Here is a 23,564-nt window from a genome sequence, read left to right as displayed (position 1 = left end):
CTAATGTTGGTGTTCTACATTGCAGTTTGTGTATTGTATCATTTTATAATTGGTCCAGGGCCTATAAAAAGGGGACCAGTTGCCCATCCAGGCTTTACGTCAGTGAAACATTTGGATTTGTACAGAATGAACACGGAAAAACCATTTAAATACAGATCATTATTATTATATATGATCATATTATGACACTTAGACCATCTATTAGGGCTATGACTTTTCATGAATACTGTAAACATACTTTTGGTTTGATCTTTAGCATGGCTAGATATATTGGACCTGTCTTTCAGTGGAGTTGTGCAGGGTAGAGGCATATTGTTGTGTTTCTATTGGTCTATAGTGTGACGTGTGTGTGTGTGTGTGTGTGTCTCACGTTCCCTCGATGAGCCAGGTGCACTTGGTCTTGTACTTATAGTTTCCTGGTCCATCTGTCAGGAACCCTGAGGGGCCCGTCAACCTATAGGAGAGAGAGAAAAGAGGTCAGGCCAGTCAGCCAATAGGAGAGAAAAGAGGTCAGGCCAGTCAGCCATTAGGAGAGAAAAGAGGTCAGGCCAGTCAGCCATTAGGAGAGAAAAGAGGTCAGGCCAGTCAGCCAATAGGAGAGAAAAGAGGTCAGGCCAGTCTGTCAATAGGAGAGAAAAGAGGTCAGGCCAGTCAGCCAATAGGAGAGAAAAGGAGAAGAATAATCCAAACTGTTGAAAAGGAAGCTCTCATCAGTTTGACTGTCCAGCAGCACCAACCAGTGGCCAAGAAAGTGGAACTATACAAAGATGAGGGTAGAAGTGTGCACTATGTAGAGAAGAGGGATTTGACAAATGGGGGAAAAAATGTTTACGTTTAAACGGCCTGCCTTTTTTCCGGCCGACTCCCATTTCTGAGATATTTGGCCTTGTGTTTTCAGGTTATTATCCTGCTGAAAATGGAATGTGTTGGGAAGCAGACAACCAAGGTTTTCCTCTAGGATGTTGCCTGTGCTTAGCAATATTCAATTCATTTTAAAAACCTCCCTAGTCCTTGCAGATGACAAGCCTGTTCCATGCAGCCTCCACCATGGTGGCACTCAGTGTTGTGTTGGATTTGACCCAAACATAACGCTTTGTATTCCGGACATAACGTTCATTTCTTTGCAGTTTTACTTTAATGCCTGATTGCAAACAAATTGTTTTTTTCATTTATTTTTTATTTTGTACAGACTTCCTTCCTTTTCACTGTCATTGAGGAACTGTGAAATAAATCCAATGTTCTCTTATAACTGTTTTAAAGTCACCATTGGCCTCATGGTGAAATCCCGGAGTGGTTTCCTTCCTCTCTGGCAACTGAGTTAGGAAGGGCGTCTGTATTTTTATAGTGACTGGGTGTATTAATACAGCATCCAGAGTGTAATTAATTAATGCTCAAAGCAGAAAGTATTCAGAACCGTTGATTTTTTCCACATTTTGTTACATTAAAAAAGATCATTACAGCTAAAATCTAAAATTGTGGGGTTTTTTTAGAATCTCTACACACAATACCTCATAATGGCATCACAATACCTCATAATGACATCACAATACCTCATAATGACATCACAATACCTCATAATGACATCACAATACCCCATAATGACATCACAATACCTCATAATGACATCACAATACCTCATAATGACATCACAATACCCCATAATGACATCACAATACCTCATAATGACAAAGTGAAATGTATAAAAACACAAGCATTTCACTACACATTAACATCTGCTAATTATGTGTATCTCACCAATAAAATTTCATTTGAAAATATATATTTTTAAATATATCCATTAGGGCCTAATTATTGACCAATTTCCTTATAGGAACTGTAACTCAGTAAAATCTTAGAAATTGTTGCATGTTGCGTTTATATTTGTGTTCAGTGTAGTTAACCAAATAGCTTCCTGGCCTAACTATTTAGCAGTCTTATGGCTTGGGGGTTGAAGCTGTTCAGGGTCCTGCTGGTTCTAGACTTGGTACATCGGTACCGCTTGCCATGCAGTAGTAGAGAGAACAGTCTGACTTGGGGGCCTTTCTCTGACACTGCCTTCTATAGAGATCCTGGATGGCAGGAAGTGAGGTACTGGGCCATATACACTGGCCTCTGTAGCGCCTTGCAGTGCCAAGTCGTTGTCATAGCAGCCAGGCATGTCAAATGGTGCAGCTGTAGAACTTTGAGGACCCATGCAAAATCTTTCCAGCCTCCCGCGGTGGAAAGGGGCGTGGTCGTGCCCTCTTCACAACGGTGTTGGTGTGTTTGGACCATGATAGATCCCTAGTGACATGGACAGCGAGGAACATGAAGCCATCGACCTGCTCCACCACAGCCCTGTGGATGTGAATGGGCTCGTGCGAGAGCCTCCGTTTCCTGTAGTCCAGGATCAGCTCATTTGTCTTGCTGACGTTGAAAACAAGAGGTTGTCATGGCACCACTCTGCCAGGTCGCTGACCTGCCTAAAACCTTCGGCAAACTTAATGATGGTGTTGGAGTCGTGCGCGGTCATGCAGTCAGGGGTAAACAGGGTTCCTTCTATTGCTGATCCTCAGCCCCCTGTCAGGCCTCAGTGTTGAGAGTCAGAGTGACGGAGGTGATGTTGCCTACCCTCACCACCTGGGGGCGGCCCGTCAGAAAGTTCAGGATCATTTTGAAGAGGGAGGTGTTCAGTCCCAGGGTCCTTAGCTTAGTGATGAGCTTTGAGGGCACTATGGTGTTGAATGCTGCACTGTAGTTAATGAATAGCATTCTCACATAGGTTTTCCTTTTGTCCGGGTGGGAAAGGGCAGCGAGGAGCACAAAAGAGATTGCATCATCTGTGGATCTGTTGGGGCGGTATGCAAATTGGAGTGGATCTAGGGTTTCTGGGATGATGGTGTTGATGTGAGCCATGAACAGCCTTTCAAAGCATTTCATGGCTACAGACGTGAGTGCTACGGGTCAGTAGTCATTTAGACAGGTTACCTTCTTGGACACAGGGACTATGGTGGTCTACTTGAAACATGTTGGTATTACAGACTCAGTCAGGGAGAAGTTGAAAACGTTGTGGCTGCATTGTGTGATGTATTGTTGTCTCTACCTTCTTGCCCTTAGTGCTGTTGTCTCTACCTTCTTGCCCTTAGTGCTGTTGTCTCTACCTTCTTGCCCTTAGTGCTGTTGTCTGGGCCCAGTAATGCTTGTACCACGTTTTGTTCTGCTACCATATTGTTGTGATGTTGTGTTGGTACCATATTGTTGTGATGTTGTGTTGCTACCATATTGTTGTGATGTTGTGTTGCTACCATATTGTTGTGATGTTGTGTTGGTACCATATTGTTGTGATGTTGTGTTGCTACCATATTGTTGTGATGTTGTGTTGCTACCATATTGTTGTGATGTTGTGTTGCTACCATATTGTTGTGATGTTGTGTTGCTACCATATTGTTGTGATGTTGTGTTGCTACCATATTGTTGTGATGTTGTGTTGCTACCATATTGTTGTGATGTTGTGTTGGTACCATATTGTTGTGATGTTGTGTTGCTACCATATTGTTGTGATGTTGTGTTGCTACCATATTGTTGTGATGTTGTGTTGGTACCATATTGTTGTGATGTTGTGTTGGTACCATATTGTTGTGATGTTGTGTTGGTACCATATTGTTGTGATGTTGTGTTGGTACCATATTGTTGTGATGTTGTGTTGGTACCATATTGTTGTGATGTTGTGTTGGTACCATATTGTTGTGATGTTGTGTTGGTACCATGCTGTGTTGTCTTAGGTCTATATGTGGGGTTCTCTTGTCGTGATGTGTGTTTTGTCCTATTTATTTTTAATCCCCCGTCCCCGCAGGAGGCTGTGGTCTGTTCCTAGGCATTGTAAATAAGAATGTGTTCTAAACTGACTTGCCTAGTTAAATAAAAGTTTTTAAAAAACATTCGTTGAGCGCCAGAGTCGGTGTAGCAGGAGTAGAATTTAGTCTTGTATTGACGCGTTGCCTTTTCGATGGTTCGTCGGAGGTCGTAGCGGGATTTCTAATAAGCTTCCATGTTAGTGTCCCGCTCCTTGAAAGCGGCAGCTATGAACTCAGTGCGGATGTTGCCTGTAATCCATGGCTTCTGGTTGGGATTTGTATGTACGGTTCGCCGTCGATGCACTTATTAATGAAGCCGGTGACTGATGGGGTAAACTCCTCAATGCGGATGAGGCCCGGAACATATTCCAGTCTGTGCGAAACAGCACTGTAGATTATCGTCACTGGACTGAGTCACTGGACTGAGTCACTGGTACTTCCTGCTTTAGTTTTTGCTTGTAATCAGGAATCAGGAGGATACAGTTATGGTGAGATTTGCCAAGCGAAGTGAGAGGGAGAGCTTTGTATGTGTCTCTCTGTGTGGAGTAAAGGTGGTCTAGAGTTTTCACCTCTGGTTGCACATTTAACATGCTGGTACCAGATGCTCAGCAGGCTCTGCTCACACTTACTGGCCTGAGGCCAAACCACACGACCAACATCATTGGACACTTTATGGAACCAAAAGCCTTCACGATCTCATCCTGGAATATCCAAGGCCTGAAGTCATCTGCCTTTGGCCTAAAGAGCAGGAACCCGGACTTCACCAAAGAAATCGGTAATACAGACATTGTCATCCTGCAAGAAACCTGGTATAGAGGAGATGGACCCACTGGTTGCCCTCCAGGTTACAGAGAGCTGGTAGTCCCATCCACCAAACTACCAGGTGGGTGGTATAGAGGAGATGGACCCACTGGTTGCCCTCCAGGTTACAGAGAGCTGGTAGTCCCATCCACCAAACTACCAGGTTTGAAACAGGGAAGGGACTCAGGGGGCATGCTAATTTGTTATAGAGCAGACCTAACTCACTCCATTAAATTAATCAAAACAGGAACATTTTACATTTGGCTAGAAATTCAAAAGGAAATTATCTTAAGAGAGAAACATGTCCTCCTGTGTGCTACCTATATCCCCCCCACTAGAATCCCCATACTTTAATGAAGACAGCTTCTCCATCCTGGAGGGGGCAATCCCAGGGACATGTACTAGTCTGTGGCGACATAAATGCCAGAACCGGACAAGAACCTGACACCCTCAGCACACAGGGGGACAAACACCTGCCTGCAGGTGACAGCATTCCCTCCCACATATGCCTCCCCTAGGCACAACTATGACAACATAACCAACAAAAACGGGTCACAACTCCTGCAGCTCTGTCGCACGCTGGGTATGTACATAGTCAATGGTTGGCTTCGAGGGGACACCTATGGTAGGTACACCTATAGCTCATCTCTTGGCAGTAGCACTGTAGACTACTTTATCACTGACCTCAACCCAGAGTCTCTCAGAGCATTCACAGTCAGCCCACTGACACCCCTATCAGAACACAGCAAAATCACAGTCTACTTAAACAGAGCAATACTCAATCATGAGGCATCAAAGCCAAAGGAACTGAGTAACATTAAGAAATGCTATAGATGGAAGGAATGCAGTTTGGAAACCTACCAAAAAACAATTAGGCAACAACAAATTCAATCCCTTTTAGACAATTTCCTGGGTAAAACGTTCCACTGTAGTAGTGAAGGTGTAAACTTGGCAGTAGAACATATTAACAATATATTGACCTCTCAGCTTCCCTATCAAATCTAAAAAATCTCAAATAGAAAACCAGAAGAGAATTGACAACAAAGACAAATGGTTTGATGAAGAATGCAAAAATCTAAGAAAGAAATTGAGAAACGTGTCCAACCAAAAATATAGAGACCCAGAAAACCTGAGTCTACGCCTTCACTATGGTGAATCACTAAAACAATACAGAAATACACTACGGAAAAAGAAGGAACAGCACGTCAGAAATCAGCTCAATGTAATTGAAGAATCCATAGACTAACCACTTCTGGGAAAATTGGAAAACACTAAACAAACAACACGAATAATTATCTATTCAAAATGGAGATGTATGGGTAAACCATTTCTCCAATCTTTTTGGCTCTATAACAAAGAATAATGAGCAAAAACATATACAGGATCAAAGACAAATCTTAGAATCAACTATTAAAGACTACTAGAACCCACTGGATTCTCCAATTACCTTGAATGAGCTACAGGACAAAATAAAAAACCCTCCAACCCAAAAAGGCCTGTGGTGTTGATGGTATCCTTAATGAAATGATCAAATATACAGACAACAAATTCCAATTGGCTATACTAAAACTCTTTAACATCATCCTTAGCTCCGGCATCTTCCCCAATATTTGGAACCAAGGACTGATCACCCCAATCCACAAAAGTGGAGACAAATAACTACCGTGGGATATGCGTCAACAGTAACATTGGGAAAATCATCTACATTATCATTAACAGCAGACTCGTACATTTCCTCAATGAAAACAATGTACAGAGCAAATGTCAAATTGGCTTTTTACCAAATTACCGTACAACAGACCATGTATTCACCCTGCACACCCTAATTGACAACCAAACAAACCAAAACAAAAGGGAAAGTCTTCTCATGCTTTGTTGATTTCAAAAACACCTTTGACTCAATTTGGCATTAAAGTCTGCAATACAAATTGATGGATAGTGGTGTTGGGGGTAAAACATACAACATTGTAAAATCCATGTACACAAACAACAAGTGTGTGGTTAAAATTGGCAAAAAAATAATAATAATTCTTCCCACAGGGCCGTGGGGTGAGACAGGGATGCAGCTTAAGCCCCACCCTCTTCAACAAATATATCAACAAATTGGCGAAAGCACTAGAAAGTCTGCAGTACCCGGCCTCACCCTACTAGAATCTGAAGTCAAATGTCTACTGTTTGCTGATGATCTGGTGCTTCTGTCACCAACAAAGGAAGGCCTACAGCAGCACCTAGATATTCTGCACAGATTCTGCCAGACCTGGGCCCTGACAGTAAATCTCAGTAAGACCAAAATAATGGTGTTCCAAAAAAGGTCCAATCGCCAGGACCACAAATACAAATTCCTCCTAGACACCGTTGCCCTAGAGCACACAAAAAACTATACATACCTTGGCCTAAACATCAGCGCCACAGGTAACTTCCACAAAGCTGTGAACGATCTGAGAGACAAGGCAAGATGCCATCTATGCCATCAAAAGGAAAATAAAATTCAACATACCAATTAGGATCTGGCTAAAAATACTTGAATCAGTTATAGAACCCATTGCCCTTTATGGTTGTGAGGTCTGGGGGTCCGCTCACCAACCAAGACTTCACAAAATGGGACAAACACCAAATTGAGATCTGCATGCAGAATTCTTCAAAAATATCCTCTGTGTACAACGTAAAACACCAAATAATGCATGCAGAGCAGAATTAGGCCGATACCCACTAATTATCAAAATCCAGAAAAGAGCCGTTAAATTCTACAACCACCTAAAAGGAAGCGATTCCCAAACCTTCCATAACAAAGCCATCACCTACAGAGAGATTAACCTGGAGAAGAGTCCCCTAAGCAAGCTGGTCCTGGGGCTCTGTTCACAAACGCACCCCACAGAGCCCCAAGACAGCAGCACAATTAGACCCAATCAAATCATGAGAAAACAAAAAGATAATTACTTGACACATTGGAAAGAATTACCAAAAAAACGAGCAAACTAGAATGCTATTTGGCCCTAAACAGAAAGTACACAGTGGCAGAATACCTGACCACTGTGACTGATCCAAACTTAATTACCATTATATAGGGCACTACGGGACTCTGGTCCTCTATATATAGGGCACTACGGGACTCTGGTCCTCTATATATAGGGCACTACGGGACTCTATATATAGGGCACTACGGGAATCTGGTGCTCTATATATAGGGCACTACGGGACTCTATATATAGGACACTACGGGAATCTGGTCCTCTATATATAGGGCACTACGGGAATCTATATATAGGACACTACGGGACTCTATATATAGGACACTACGGGACTCTATATATATAGGACACTACATATATAGGACACTACGGGACTCTATATATATATAGGACACTACGGGACTCTATATATATATATAGGACACTACGGGACTCTATATATATATAGGACACTACGGGACTCTATATATATAGGACACTACGGGACTCTATATATAGGACACTACGGGACTCTATATATATAGGACACTACGGGACTCTATATATATAGGACACTACGGGACTCTATATATATAGGACACTACGGGACTCTATATATAGGACACTACGGGACTCTATATATATAGGACACTACGGGACTCTATATATAGGACACTACGGGACTCTATATATATATATATATATATAGGACACTACGGGACTCTATATATAGGACACTACGGGACTCTATATATATAGGACACTACGGGACTCTATATATATATATAGGACACTACGGGACTCTCTATATATACGGGATCTATATATATAGGACACTACGGGACTCTATATGTAGGACATAGGACACTACGGGACTCTATATATATATATATAGGACACTACGGGACTCTATATATAGGACACTACGGGACTCTGGTCCTCTATATATAGGGCACTACGGGACTCTGGTCCTCTATATATAGGGCACTACGGACGGGAACTGGTCCTCTATATATAGGGCACTACGGGACTATATATATATATATATACACTATGGACTCTATATATAGGACACTACTGGACTATATATATAGGACACTACGGGACTCTATATATATAGGACACTACGGGACTCTATATATATATATATATATATATATAGGACACTACGGGACTATATATATATAGGACACTACGGGACTCTATATATAGGACACTACGGGACTCTCTATATATATATGGTATATATATATAGGACACTACGGGACTCTGGTCCTCTATATATGACACTACGGGACTCTATATAGGGCACTATATATATAGGGCACTACGGGACTCTATATGTAGGACACTACGGGACTTTATATATAGGACACTACGGGACTCTATATATAGGACACTACGGGACTCTGGACCTCTATATATAGGGCACTACGGGACTCTGGTCCTCTATCTATATATTGGGCACTACGGGAATCTGGTCCTCTATATATAGGGCACTACGGGATTCTGGTCCTCTATATATAGGAACTACGGGATTCTGGTCCTCTATATATAGGACACTACGGGACTCTGGACCTATATAGGGCACTACGGGACTCTGGTCCTCTATGTATAGGGCACTACGGGACTCTGGTCCTCTATATATAGGGCACTACGGGATTCTGGTCCTCTATATGTAGGGCACTACGGGATTCTGGTCCTCTATATATAGGGCACTACGGGACTCTGGTCCTCTATATATAGGGCACTACGGGACTCTGGTCCTCTATATATAGGGCACTACAGGACTCTGGTCCTCTATATATAGGGCACTACAGGACTCTGGTCCTCTATATATAGGGCACTACGGGACTCTGGTCCTCTATATATAGGGCACTACGGGATATATCCTCAGAACAGTGTAAATGAGTACAGAATACAGATAGGAGAGAGCAGGGCTATATCACTTTCACTGTTCTGAGGATACGTCCCTATTCCTTACATAGCACACTGCTTTGACCAGAACCCTATTGAAGCCCTATGGGCTCTGGTCAAAAGTAGTAAACTATATTAAGGAATAGGTTTCTGTTTAGGATGCAGCCTGTCTGTGTGTCCCCTAGCAGTAAGACTTATTGCCCGAATGGTAGCCCTGCTGGTAGCCTTGCTGCTAGGGGGGACACAAACAGGCCGCATCCCAAACAGCACCCTATTCTCTAATATAATGCAGGGGCCCCGGTTATAAGTAGTGCACTATGTAGGAAATAGTGGCCCCGGTTACAAGTAGTGCACTATGTAGGGAATAGTGGCCCTGGTTACAAGTAGTGCACTATGTAGGGAATAGTGGCCCTGGTTACAAGTAGTGCACTATGTAGGGAACAGTGGCCCTGGTTACAAGTAGTGCACTATGTAGGGAACAGTGGCCCTGGTTACAAGTAGTGCACTATGTAGGGAACAGTGGCCCTGGTTACAAGTAGTGCACTATGTAGGGAACAGTGTTCTATTTGGGAGGATTCCACACGAGGCCATCTGAGGACAGAACATGATAAAGGAAGTTCTGTGCTCACCACATCATCTGCATGATTCAATCCTCCTGGGTGTCCAAGGTCCAGTGTGACCAACACAGAGCACATACCACTACTGGGAATGCTTTCTGATGCAATTACTGCTGTTGACAACACAGGCCAGGTGTGTGTACGTGCGCTGCACGGCCAGGTGTGTCCTACTAAGGTAAAGGACCAACCCTCTAGACAAACAACAGAACAAACTAAGCGTTGGGTTCCATGTCCATCTAGACAGACAGTGATAGTCAAAAGTTGAATTCCATGGTTTTAATAGTGAAGACATCAAAACTAGGAAATAACACATATATTGAATAATGTCATAACTAAAAGAAGTGTTAAACAAAAAATATATTTTATATTTGAGATTCTTCAAAGTAGCCATGCTTTGCCTTGAGGACATCTTTGCACACTCTTGGTATTCTCTCAACCAGCGTCATGAGGTAGTCACCTGAAACGATGTAAATTAATTAACAAGTGTGCCTTGTTAATAGTTAATTTGTGGAATTTCTTTCCTTCTTAATTTGATTGAGCCAATCAGTTGTGTTGTGACAAGGTAGGGGAGGTATACAGAAGAAGCCCTATTGGGTAAAAGACCAAGTCCATATTAGGGCAAGAACAGCTCAAATAAGCAAAGAGAAACGACAGTCCATCATTACTTTAAGACACGAAGGTCAGTCAATACGGAAAATGTCAAGAACTTTGAAAGGTAGCAGCTCTCACAGTAATTTAATAAACAGAGCCAGTTAGGATCCCAGGACAGACAGCAGCTCTCACAGTAATTTAATAAACAGAGCCAGTTAGGATCCCAGGACAGACAGCAGCTCTCACAGTAATTTAACCCAACAGAGCCCGTTAGGATCCCAGGACAGACAGCAGCTCTCACAGTAATTTAACCCAACAGAGCCAGTTAGGATCCCAGGACAGACAGCAGCTCTCACAGTAATTTAACCCAACAGAGCCAGTTAGGATCCCAGGACAGACAGCAGCTCTCACAGTAATTTAACCCAACAGAGCCAGTTAGGATCCCAGGACAGACAGCAGCTCTCACAGTAGTTTAACCCAACAGAGCCAGTAAGCTAGGGATCCCAGGACAGACAGCAGCTCGACCTGTTTCACAGTAATTTAACCCAACAGAGCCAGTTAGGAGTTTCCCAGGACAGACAGTTTCAGCGGTTTCAGTTTCACAGTTTAGTTTAACCGGTTTCAACAGAGCCAGTTTCAGTTTCAGCTGAGTTTCAGCGCAGGTTTCAAAATAAAATAAAAGTACCGGTTTATCAAAAACACGGTTTGTTTCAGCTTTTAGTTTCAGCCGACCGGTCTTTAGTTCAGGAGTTTCAGCGTTCGACCGGTTTCAGTTTCAGCGTTCGACCGGTTTCAGTTTCAGCGTTCGACCGGTTTCAGTTTCAGCGTTCGACCGGTTTCAGTTTCAGCGTTCGACCGGTTTCAGTTTCAGCGTTCGACAGCGTTCAACAACAAACATACGTTCCACTCTGATGCCGTATGAGTGAGTATCATGCTTCATACTGGACCGCAGAGTGAAGGAAAAGCTGCAAACAAGTGCTCAGCATATGTGGGAACTCCTTCAAGAAAGCATTCCAGGTGAAGCTGGTTGAGAGAATGCCAAGAGTATGCAAATCCCACATGTATACAACCAGTAGGCCTAGGCTACATAAAAACATGTGTAAAGCAATGAGTCTGATGCAACAGATCAGAACATTAAAATGTTGATCAACTTATTTCATAACATTATTAGGGCACCCATGTGCACAAAGCACTAGGATACACGCGAATGTGCATTTGTCTTCCGGACAATGAAAGGAAGTTGAAAACCACTAGAAAGAAATAGGCTACTAGTTTAAATGGATACAGAAGTCTGTATAAAACAATAGGCTACTAGTTTAAATGGATAGGGTCAGATTCTGGCTACTAGTTTAAATGGATAGGGTCAGATTCTGGCTACTGGTTTAAATGGATAGGGTCAGATTCTGGCTACTGGTTTAAATGGATAGGGTCAGATTCTGGCTACTGGTTTAAATGGATAGGGTCAGATTCTGGCTACTGGTTTAAATGGATAGGGTCAGATTCTGGCTACTGGTTTAAATGGATAGGGTCAGATTCTGGCTACTGGTTTAAATGGATATGGTCAGATTCTGGCTACTGGTTTAAATGGATAGGGTCAGATTCTGGCTACTGGTTTAAATGGATAGGGTCAGATTCTGGCTACTGGTTTAAATGGATATGGTCAGATTCTGGGTTTAAATGGATAGGGTCAGATTCTGGCTACTGGTTTAAATTTAAATGGATAGGGTCAGATTCTGGCTACTGGTTTAAATGGATAGGGTCAGATTCTGGCTACTGGTTTAAATGGATAGGGTCAGATTCTGGCTACTGGTTTAAATGGATAGGGTCAGATTCTGGCTACTGGTTTTTAAATGGATAGGGTCAGATTCTGGCTACTAGTTTAAATGGATAGGGTCAGATTCTGGCTACTAGTTTAAATGGATATGGTCAGATTCTGGCTACTAGTTTAAATGGATAGGGTCAGATTCTGGCTACTAGTTTAAATGGATAGGGTCAGATTCTGGCTACTGGTTTAAATGGATAGGGTCAGATTTAAATGGATAGGGTCAGATTCTGGCTTCTAGTTTAAATGGATAGGGTCAGATTCTGGCTACTAGTTTAAATGGATAGGGTCAGATTCTGGCTACTGGTTTAAATGGATAGGGTCAGATTCTGGCTACTAGTTTAAATGGATAGGGTCAGATTCTGGCTACTGGTTTAAATGGATAGGGTCAGATTCTGGCTACTTTGAAGCAAGGTAAAACATGCCACATAATATGCAGTAAAACATTCAGGTTTCAAACCATTAAAGTACCTATAAGTTTACAAAATGCACACTGCCTCCAGCTGGTGAAACCTGCCTTCTGTTGCCTATGCATTTGAATGGTGAATGGGAAGCGTGCTTCAATTACCCGTTGAGAAATAAAATAAGCAATTATTTTTTAAATCGTGGCCATAAAACAATTAACACGAGATAGCATTTAGAATTGAGAAATGATTGGTCTTCTGTCTGACAGATGTTCCACTCCGAGGCACTATATCTCTATGCCGTACACGTGTGGTAAAATAGATAAATATACACACGCGCCAATTTAATTCCACTAAATTATGCAAATGACCAATAAGCATGACCAGCCAAATGTGCTTCCATCAACTGGTATGTTATTAATTAATAGGCTAAAATTATTTAATTCATAATGGATTTTTTTTGGTCTCAAATGGTGCCAATTTATCAGCAGATTTTCAACAACAAAAAATTCAGCCAAAAGCCACTGATGAACCCCTGGGCTTACGGTACGCAGAATGGAACCCCTGGGCTTACGGTACGCAGAATGGAACCCCTGGGCTTACGGTACGCAGAATGGAACCCCTGGGCCCGGTACGCAGAATGGAACCCCTGGGCTTACGGTACGCAGAATGGAACCCCTGGGCTTACGGTACGCAGAATGGAACCCCTGGGCTTATGGAATAGAACCCTGGGGGGTATGCAGAATGGAACCCCTGGTCTTATGGTATTGGGGGTACGCAGAATGGAACCCCTGGTCTTACGCAGAATGGAACCCCTGGTCTTATGGTATCGGGGGTACCCAGAATGGAACCCCTGGGCTTATGGTATCGGGGGGTATGCAGAATGGAACCCCTGGGCTTATGGTATCGGGGGTATGCAGAATGGAACCCCTGGTCTTATGGTACGCAGAATAGAATCCCTGGTCTTACGGTACGCAGAATAGAACCCCTGGGCTTATGGTATGCAGAATGGAACCCCTGGTCTTACGGTATCTGGGGGGTACGCAGAATAGAATCCCTGGTTTTATGGTATCTGGGGGGTACGCAGAATGGAACCCCTGGTCTTATGGTATCTGGGGGGTATGCAGAATGGAACCCCTGGTTTTATGGTATCAGAATAGAACCCCTGGGGTACGCAGAATGGAACCCCTGGTCTTACGGTACGCAGAATGGAACCCCTGGTCTTACGGTATCTGGGGGTACACAGAATGAAACCCCTGGTCTTACGGGGGTACGCAGAATGGAACCCCTGGTCTTATGGTAGAATGGAACCCCTTATGGTATGCAGAATGGAACCCCCCTGGGGTACGCAGAATGGAACCCCTGGTTTTATGGTATCTGGGGGTACGCAGAATGGAACCCTGGTCTTATGGTATCTGGGGGTATGCAGAATGGAACCCTGGTCTTACGGTATCTGGAACCCCTGGGGGTATGCAGAATGGAACCCTGGTCTTATGGTATCTACGCAGAATAGAATCCCTGGGGTATGCAGAATGGAACCCTGGTCTTACGGTATCTGGGGGTATGCAGAATGGAACCCCTGGTCTTATGGTATCTGAACCCCTGGGGTATGCAGAATGGAACCCCTGGTCTTACGGTATGCAGAATGGAACCCCTGGTCTTACGGTATCTGGGGGTATGCAGAATGGAACCCCTGGTCTTATGGTATCTACGCAGAATAGAACCCTGGGGTATGCAGAATGGAACCCCTGGTCTTACGGTATGCAGAATGGAACCCTGGTCTTATGGTTTCTGGGGGACACGCAGAATGGAACCCTGGTCTTACGGTATCTGGGGGGGACACGCAGATGGAACCCTGGTTTTATGGTATCGGGGGACACGCAGAGTGGAACCCCTGGGCTTACGGTACGCAGAATGGAACCCCTGGGCTTATGGTATCGCAGAATGGAATCCCTGGTTTTATGGTATCAGAATGGGGGGTATGCAGAATGGAACCCCTGGTCTTATGGTAGAACCCCTGGGGGGGTATGCAGAATGGAACCCCTGGTCTTATGGTATCTGGGGGTATGCAGAATGGAACCCCTGGGCTTCTGGTATCGGAATGGTATGCAGAATGGAACCCCTGGTCTTATGGTATCTGGGGGGTATGCAGAATGGAACCCCTGGCTTATGGTATTGGGGAACCCTGGTACGCAGAATGGAACCCCTGGTCTTATGGTATGCAGAATAGAACCCCTGGGCTTATGGTATGCAGAATGGAACCCTGGTCTTACGGTATCTGGGGGTACGCAGAATGGAATCCCTGGTTTTATGGTATCTGGGGGTACGCAGAATGGAACCCTGGTCTTATGGTATCTGGGGGTACGCAGAATAGAATCCCTGGTTTTATCTGGGGGTATGCAGAATGGAACCCTGGTCTTACGTATCAGAATGGAACCCCTGGTCTGGAACCCCTGGTACTGGGGGTACGCAGAATGGAACCCCTGGTCTTACGGTATCTGGGGGTACACAGAATGAAACCCTGGTCTTACGGTATGCAGAATGGAACCCCTGGTCTTACGGTATCTGGGGGTACGCAGAATGGAACCCTGGTTTTATGGTATCTGGGGGTATGCAGAATGGAACCCTGGTCTTACGGTATCTGGGGGTATGCAGAATGGAACCCTGGTCTTACGGTATCTGGGGGTATGCAGAATGGAACCCTGGTCTTACGGTATCTGGGGGTATGCAGAATGGAACCCTGGTCTTACGGTATCTGGGGGTATGCAGAATGGAACCCCTGGTCTTACGGTATCTGGGGGTATGCAGAATGGAACCCCTGGTCTTACGGTATGCAGAATGGAACCCCTGGTCTTACGGTATCTGGGGGTATGCAGAATGGAACCCTGGTCTTACGGTATCTGGGGGTATGCAGAATGGAACCCCTGGTCTTACGGTATGGGGGCAGAATGGAACCCTGGTCTTACGGTTTCTGGGGGACACGCAGAATGGAACCCTGGTCTTACGGTATCGCAGAGGGGACACGCAGAGTGGAACCCTGGTTTAATGGTATCAGAGTGGAACCCTGGGGACACGCAGAGTGGAACCCTGGTTTAATGGTATCGGGGTTACGCAGAGTGGAACTGTGTTCCAGAACCCTGGTTTACATGATGTGCTGTCCCCAGTCCACCTGGCCATGCTGCTGCTCCAGTTTCAACTTCCACCTGACTGTGGAACCCTGGTTTATTGGACCATGGAACATTTGAACATCTTGGCCATGGGGTCCACCCGGCACAGCCAGAAGAGGACTGGAACCCTGGTTTAATGGTCCCCATCGTGCTGCTGCTCCAGTTTCAACTGTTCTGCCTTATTATTATTCAACCATACTGGTCAGAGTGGAACCCTGGTTTAATGGTATCCACCCGGGGTAGAAGAGGAGTGGAACCCTGGTTTAATGGTATCTAGGTTTTGGGGGAGTTTTTCCAGCCAGTGGAACCCTGGTTTAATGGTATGAGATATCAGGGGTACGAAGGGCTATATAAATAAATTTGATTTGATTTGATTTGGAACCCTGGTTTAATGGTATCGGGGTACGCAGAGTGGAACCCTGGTTTAATGGTATCGGGGGGTACGCAGAGTGGAACCCTGGTTTAATGGTATCGGGGGGTATGCAGGATTGGTCAACTTCAGCACCTTTATTTCTTGAATGTTTTGGCATTCAGGTCTAAAAAGTATGTTTCTGAGCACTTCTACAAACATGTATGGAAGGTTTCATTTGGCCATTCTGAACAGGGAGGGGGACCAAGGCTGAGCACCGATATAGTGTAACACATTGGGCTGTACCATTAGACCAAGGGGGAGACCAAGGCAGAGTCAAAACAACTGGGCAGTACAGACACATTGGGCTGTACCATTAGAGAGAGATGAACACAAGGCCTGTATTCATAACATCAGCACAACATTGTTGCTCAATAACCCTGCTGGAAGACCCATCATAATACATTGATCACATAGAACACTGTCTGGCTACTGTTACTAGGGCGGCTTCTACAGGTCCCGTCATATCAAACATCTGTACGGACGTGGTAACTAGCTGGTGAAGGGGGACGTGGTAACTAGCTGGTGAAGGGGGACGTGGTAACTAGCTGGAGCAGGGGGAGACGTTGTAACTAGCTGGTGAAGGGGGGACGTGGTAACTAGGCTGGTGAAGGTGGGGACGTGGTAACTAGCTGGTGAAGGTGGGGACGTGGTAACTAGCTGGTGAAGGTGGGGACGTGGTAACTAGCTGGTGAAGGGGGGACGTGGTAACTAGCTGGTGAAGGGGGGGACGTGGTAACTAGCTGGTGAAGGGTGGGGGGTCGTGGTAACTAGCTGGAGCAGGGGGACGTGGTAACTAGCTGGTGAAGTGTGGGGGGTGCGTGGTAACTAGCTGGGGGGCGTGGTAACTAGCTGGAGCAGGGGGCGTGGGGCTAGTGCGGGGGAGATGTGGTAACTAGCTGGTGCGGGGGATGTGGTAACTAGCTGGTGCAGGGGGGGGCGTGGTAACTAGCTGGTGCGGGGGGGATGTGGTAACTAGTTGGTGCAGGGGGATGTGGTAACTAGCTGGTGGTAACTAGCTGGGGGGAGATGTGGTAACTCAGCTGGTCCGTTGCCATAGACAGGGGGATGTGGTAGACAGTCAGCTGGGTTGCCATAGACAGTCAGGGGCCTCCGTTGCCATAGACAGTCAGCTGGCCTCCGTTGCCATAGGGGCTGCCTCCGTTGCCATAGACAGTCAGCTGGCCTCCGTGCCAGACAGTCAGCTGGCCTCCGTTGCCATAGACAGTCAGCTGGCCTCCGTTGCCATAGACAGTCAGCTGGCCTCCGTTGCCATAGACAGTCAGCTGGCCTCCGTTGCCATAGACAGTCAGCTGGCCTCCGTTGCCATAGACAGTCAGCTGGCCTCCGTTGCCATAGACAGTCAGCTGGCCTCCGTTGCCATAGACAGTCAGCTGGCCTCCGTTGCCATAGACAGTCAGCTGGCCTCCGTTGCCATAGACAGTCAGCTGGCCTCCGTTGCCATAGACAGTCAGCTGGCCTCCGTTACCATAGCCAGTCAGCTGGCCTCCGTTACCATAGACAGTCAGCTGGCCTCCGTTACCATAGACAGTCAGCTGGCCTCCGTTACCATAGACAGTCAGCTGGCCTCCGTTACCATAGACAGTCAGCTGGCCTCCGTTACCATAGACATACCAATTCATATAATATTCAATAAATATCTGATTTAGACTCTATTTTAACAATGACCTCATTTCCATGTGAGTAAAGTCGTACCGTATTATTGATTATTATTATTTTTTTCAATTTTTAAAAACCAACAGATCATTTGTTCGCTCGACATGGTGGGATCTTTTTGTGAAATGCCGATGGAAACACCTTGATGCGCAAATATCGATACAATACCCATCATATCTAAGTAAACTAGGAATCGCGCGATGACACGGTGTGTGTGGTCCTCCCACTACGACTCAGGAAGCCATGCAGTTTATGAGGCTACAGATGAAATAAGTTATGATGAACGTCACAGGGTAGTGAAAGTGCACGGCCTGAGCTTGATGCTCCTTTCCAATAGATGTCGACGGTATTATCCTGGTGACGCGATTGATGACTGATGCTCGACTTTCGTTGACATATGAAAGCATTCTGGAGCTCATCCATCATCATCATCATCCTCATCATGTAGCCTGCACACAGAGCTGTATCTGGGAGCTCTGCTCGCAGGAGAGCTCGTGGCAAGATCAGGGTCACGTCTTCTATTTAACGTAACAGTTTGTGACAAAACTTTTCGGTACAGTTGAAAATGCACATTAAACATTAGGTTTTTTAAATTTAATACATGAAAACTTCAGCAAAAGAGTACATTTCACGCACTGATTTTTGATCTGCAACAAGTCAATTTGGTGGAAACATCTCTGGTGGGGAAATTTGCATATTATTTTCTTTACTCAGATTTTAGAATACATGCATGAAAATATGTCACCATGGAAACCTCGCTAATGAGTAAGAAACCCAAAGAAGTTGTCAAAAGCCATCCAAGGACTCCCCACACCACCCCGACAACAAGGAGATAGAGAACAGGTACTATGTCTGACTGGTACTATGGAGCTGCTGCTCACAGTATTGTTTCTGCATCCTATGTAATGTATTCTCAGTGATGCCTCCCCCCTCCTCCATGTCCAGAGAAATCAGTCATTTAAGTTGTTGGGGCAGCAGGTAGCCTAGTGGTTAGAGTGTTGGACTAGTAACCAGCAGGTAGCCTAGTGGTTAGAGTGTTGGACTAGTAACCAGCAGGTAGCCTAGTGGTTAGAGTGTTCAGCCAGTAACCAGCAGGTAGCCTAGTGGTTAGAGTGTTGGACCAGTAACCAGCAGGTAGCCTAGTGGTTAGAGTGTTGGACTAGTAACCAGCAGGTAGCCTAGTGGTTAGAGTGTTGGACTAGTAACCAGCAGGTAGCCTAGTGGTTAGAGCATTCAGCCAGTAACCAGCAGGCAGCCTAGTGGTTAGAGCGTTCAGCCAGTAACCAGCAGGTAGCCTAGTGGTTAGCGTGTTGGACCAGTAACCAGCAGGTAGCCTAGTGGTTAGAGTGTTGGACCAGTAACCAGCAGGTAGCCTAGTGGTTAGAGGCGTTGGACCAGTAACCAGCAGGCAGCCTAGTGGTTAGAGCGTTCAGCCAGTAACCAGCAGGTAGCCTAGTGGTTAGCCTAGTGGTGTTGGACCAGTAACCAGCAGGTAGCCTAGTGGTTAGGCGTTGGGCCAGAACCAGCAGGTAGCCTAGTGGTTAGAGCGTTGGGCCAGTAACCAGCAGGTAGCCTAGTGGTTAGAGTGTTGGACCAGTAACCAGCAGGTAGCCTAGTGGTTAGAGGCAGGTAGCCTAGTGGTTAGAGTGTTGGACAGTAACCAGCAGGTAGCCTAGTGGTTAGAATGTTGGGCCAGTAACCAGCAGGTAGCCTAGTGGTGGTTAGAGCGTTGGACCAGTAACCAGCAGGTAGCCTAGTGGTTAGCGTGTTCAGCCAGTAACCAGCAGGTAGCCAGTAACCAGCAGGTAGCCTAGTGGTTAGCGTGTTGGGCCAGTAACCAGCAGGTAGTCTAGTGGTTAGAGTGTTGGGCTAGTAACCAGCAGGTAGTCTAGTGGTTAGAGTGTTGCGCTAGTAACCAGCAGGTAGCCTAGTGGTTAGCGTGTTGAGCCAGTAACCAGCAGGTAGTCTAGTGGTTAGAGTGTTGGACCAGTAACCAGCAGGTAGACTAGTGGTTAGAGCGTTGGGCCAGTAACCAGCAGGTAGCCTAGTGGTTAGAGGCGTTGGGCCAGTAACCAGCAGGTAGCCTAGTGGTTAGAGGCGTTGGGCCAGTAACCAGCAGGTAGCCTAGTGGTTAGAGGCGTTGGACCAGTAACCAGCAGGTAGCCTAGTGGTAACAGTAAGCAGGTAGCCTGGTGGTTAGAGGCGTTGGGCCAGTAACCAGCAGGTAGCCTAGTGGTTAGAGGCGTTGGGCTAGTAACGAGCAGGTAGCCTGGTGGTTAGAGTGTTGGCCAGTAACCAGCAGGTAGTCTAGTGGTTAGAGTGTTGGACTAGTAACCAGCAGGTAGCCTAGTGGTTAGTGTTGGACTAGTAACCAGCAGGTAGCCGAGTGGTTATAGCGTTGGGCTAGTAACCAGCGGGTAGCCTAGTGGTTAGAGCGTTGGACTAGTAACCAAAAGGTTGCTAGATTGAATCCCTGAGCTGTCAAGGTAAAAAATCTGTCCTTCTGCCCCTGAACAAGGCAGTTAACCCACTGTTCCTAGGCCGTCATTGAAGATAAGAATTTGTTCTGAACTGCCTAGTTAAATAAAATCATGTCCCATTCTACATCCTGATATTACTGTAACGCCCCTGGATTTATCAGCTCGGAAATTGACTCGATAGCAAGCCGGACTTCGGGCTAGAAGGTCGAGGGTTCCAGACCTGTTCCCTGCCTGTTTCATTACATTACTATGACCACTAGATGGTGCTGTTCGTGCTATTAGGTGATTGTATTTGACACTAAGGGTTTAATTGGCAACTGTTTCAAATGTTAGCTTTTTATATTTTGTGTCTCCAATCCAATGCAAGTCAATGGTACCTATATTAGCATTTCCACGCTTCAAGTCTAACTCATTCTAAAGTATCAACAAATGGATTCAATAATGTTACTTATAGATGATTTGGATTAGGTTGTGAATGAATAGAGAAGTGGGACCGATGTAACTAGATTATTCAAACAATAAGGATAGGTAGTCAATATAAGCACAGTCGTAGGCAGCGATTCTCACCTGAACCTTCCTCCGCAGTGTTGGCATTGGTCCCCGATCCAGCCGGGGCTGCACACACAGTTGCCCGTTACCGTGTTGCATTGCCCATTCATGCACGGTTTGTCGCATTCTTTCGCCTCGGTGACAGCGGGAAGTCCAAAGAGCAGCCCGAACACGGAGAAAAGGAGCAGTGTTTGGAGCATCGAGCCCCGGCCACTAACCTCCACCAGCCCGCTGGTCAGGCTCCGGCTGCGGCCAGCATCACAGCAGGCCCTCCGCCATATCGCCCCGTCCATTCTCCTAACGTCTACTGCCTGAAACAAGTCCGCGCCACCAGCCCACTCCTGGTCGTATCTGGATGCGACCGGCTTGGTTTTCAAGCTCTGTGGTAATTCGAGAGGGACACCGTTGTTGATAGAATGATTTCTATCTCCTTGTTGTGAATGATTCTAATCTCGTTCTCCGTTTACATCTTTCCGGTGGCTACGATACCACCACCGCATATTGACATCAGGAAATGGGGTTTAGAACACACGGAAATGCGTAATGACTAACAGATGGCGCGGGGACTTGAATGTTATTATGGGAATTCCAATTTAATTTGTTCCAGTAAGTTTATGGTCAGTTTTATCGAACACATTATTTAATGCCTTCTTACACTTTATAAATATGTTTTTAATAGAATTGCATTCAGGTTTATTTAGGGTGACCGCATTTAAAGTGTTGAGTGCTGAAGCGCACAGGGCATAAACATCGTCTGTCCTCGGTTGTAACACTCACTACCGATTTCCAAACTGCCTCTGGAAGCAACGGCAGCACAACAACTGATCATCGGGAGCTTAATTAAATTGGTTTCCGTGGCGAGCAACTTTACACCACCCTAAGATCAACATACGCATTCTCTGGAGTGATGAATCACCCTTCACCATCTGGCTAATCTGGTTTTGGCAGATGCCAGCATGACAATGCCCCTGTGCAAAGCAAGGTCCATACAGAAATGGTTTGTCGAGATCGGTGTGGAAGAACTTGACTGACCTGCACAGAGCCCTGCCCTCCACCCCATCGAACACCTTTGGGATGAATTGGAACGCAGACTGCGAGCCAAACCTAATCACCCAACATCAGTCTCCGACCTCACTAATGCTCTTGTGGCTGAATGGAAGCAAGTCCCTGCAGCAATGTTCTAACATCTAGTGGAAAGCCTTCCCAGAAGAGTGGAGGCTGTTATAGCAGCAAACGGGGGGGGACCAACTCCATATTAATGCCCATGATTTTGGAATGAGATGTTCGACGAGCAGGTGTCCACATACTTTTGGTTATCTAGTGTATATGTGACCAACAGATGCATACCTGCACCTGTACATAGCCCATCTATAATTTAGCCCAAACAACTACCTCTTCCCCTACTGTATTTATTTATTTTGCTCCTTTGCACCCCATTATTTTTATTTCTACTTTGCACATTCTTCCACTGCAAATCTACCATTCCAGTGTTTTACTTGCTATAATGTATTTACTTCGCCACCGTGGCCTTTTTTTGCCTTTACCTCCCTTATCTCACCTCATTTGCTCACATCGTATATAGACTTATTTTTCTACTGTATTATTGACTGTATGTTTGTCTTACTCCATGTGTAACTCTGTGTTGTTGTATGTGTCGAACTGCTTTGCTTTATCTTGGCCAGGTCGCAATTGTAAATGAGAACTTGTTCTCAACTTGCCTACCTGGTTAAATAAAGGTGAAATAAAGATAAATAAAAAAATATCTATTCCCTGTCATGTGAAATCCATGGATTAGGGCCTAATGAATTTATTTCTATTGACAGATTTCCTTATATGAACTGTAACTCAGTAAAATGTTTGAAATTGTTGCATGTTGCGTTTATATTCTCGTTAGGTATACATTAATCGGAAGTAATTCTATTCAGTTGTCCTCCAGGGCATCGTGGATGAAATGGGCAGATCCATCGACTGGACAAAGTGTTCACGATGTGTGAATGCTGAGGTCCTCCACCTTCTGCACCTACGGACAGGAGAAGGTGAGAGACTACAAGATGTTGGGGGACAGCACGTACATCAGCCAACCCTTCCTTTTCACTGTCACGCCCAAACGAGATAATGGTGCCCTGCAATCCTAGAACAAGAATGCCTGTGTGAGTCATGGGAGGGTGGTCATTGATCAGACCTTTGGCCGGATGACATGCAAGTGGAGGGACCTCCAAAACACCAGAGTAGATGTGGTGGTGAAGACCATTATGGCGCTATGCACGCTGCATATTGGTCCTGCTGACAGGGGTGATGAGTATCCACAGGGTTGCCCAAGGAAGGGGGACGATAACCACTAATGGCATT

At 45.4% G+C, this 23,564-nt stretch overlaps 1 protein-coding gene across 1 annotated transcript in view; it reads right to left on the bottom strand.

Moving 5' to 3' along the window:
- atrn (attractin) overlaps nucleotides 1–21,746 on the bottom strand; it is a 224,784-nt gene extending 203,038 nt beyond the window's left edge. Inside the window, 2 exon segments of the mRNA XM_042325050.1 lie at nucleotides 371–454; nucleotides 21,234–21,746. Coding sequence (XP_042180984.1) covers nucleotides 371–454; nucleotides 21,234–21,508 — 359 coding nt within the window. The 5' untranslated portion in view covers nucleotides 21,509–21,746.
- Between the last annotated feature and the right edge of the window lie 1,818 nt (nucleotides 21,747–23,564).

Source organism: Oncorhynchus tshawytscha, linkage group LG08 (assembly GCF_018296145.1).
Source record: "Oncorhynchus tshawytscha isolate Ot180627B linkage group LG08, Otsh_v2.0, whole genome shotgun sequence".
NCBI classification, from domain to species: domain Eukaryota; kingdom Metazoa; phylum Chordata; class Actinopteri; order Salmoniformes; family Salmonidae; genus Oncorhynchus; species Oncorhynchus tshawytscha.
Note: the sequence above shows the minus strand (reverse complement) of the source record. Positions and strands in the feature narration are given on the sequence as shown.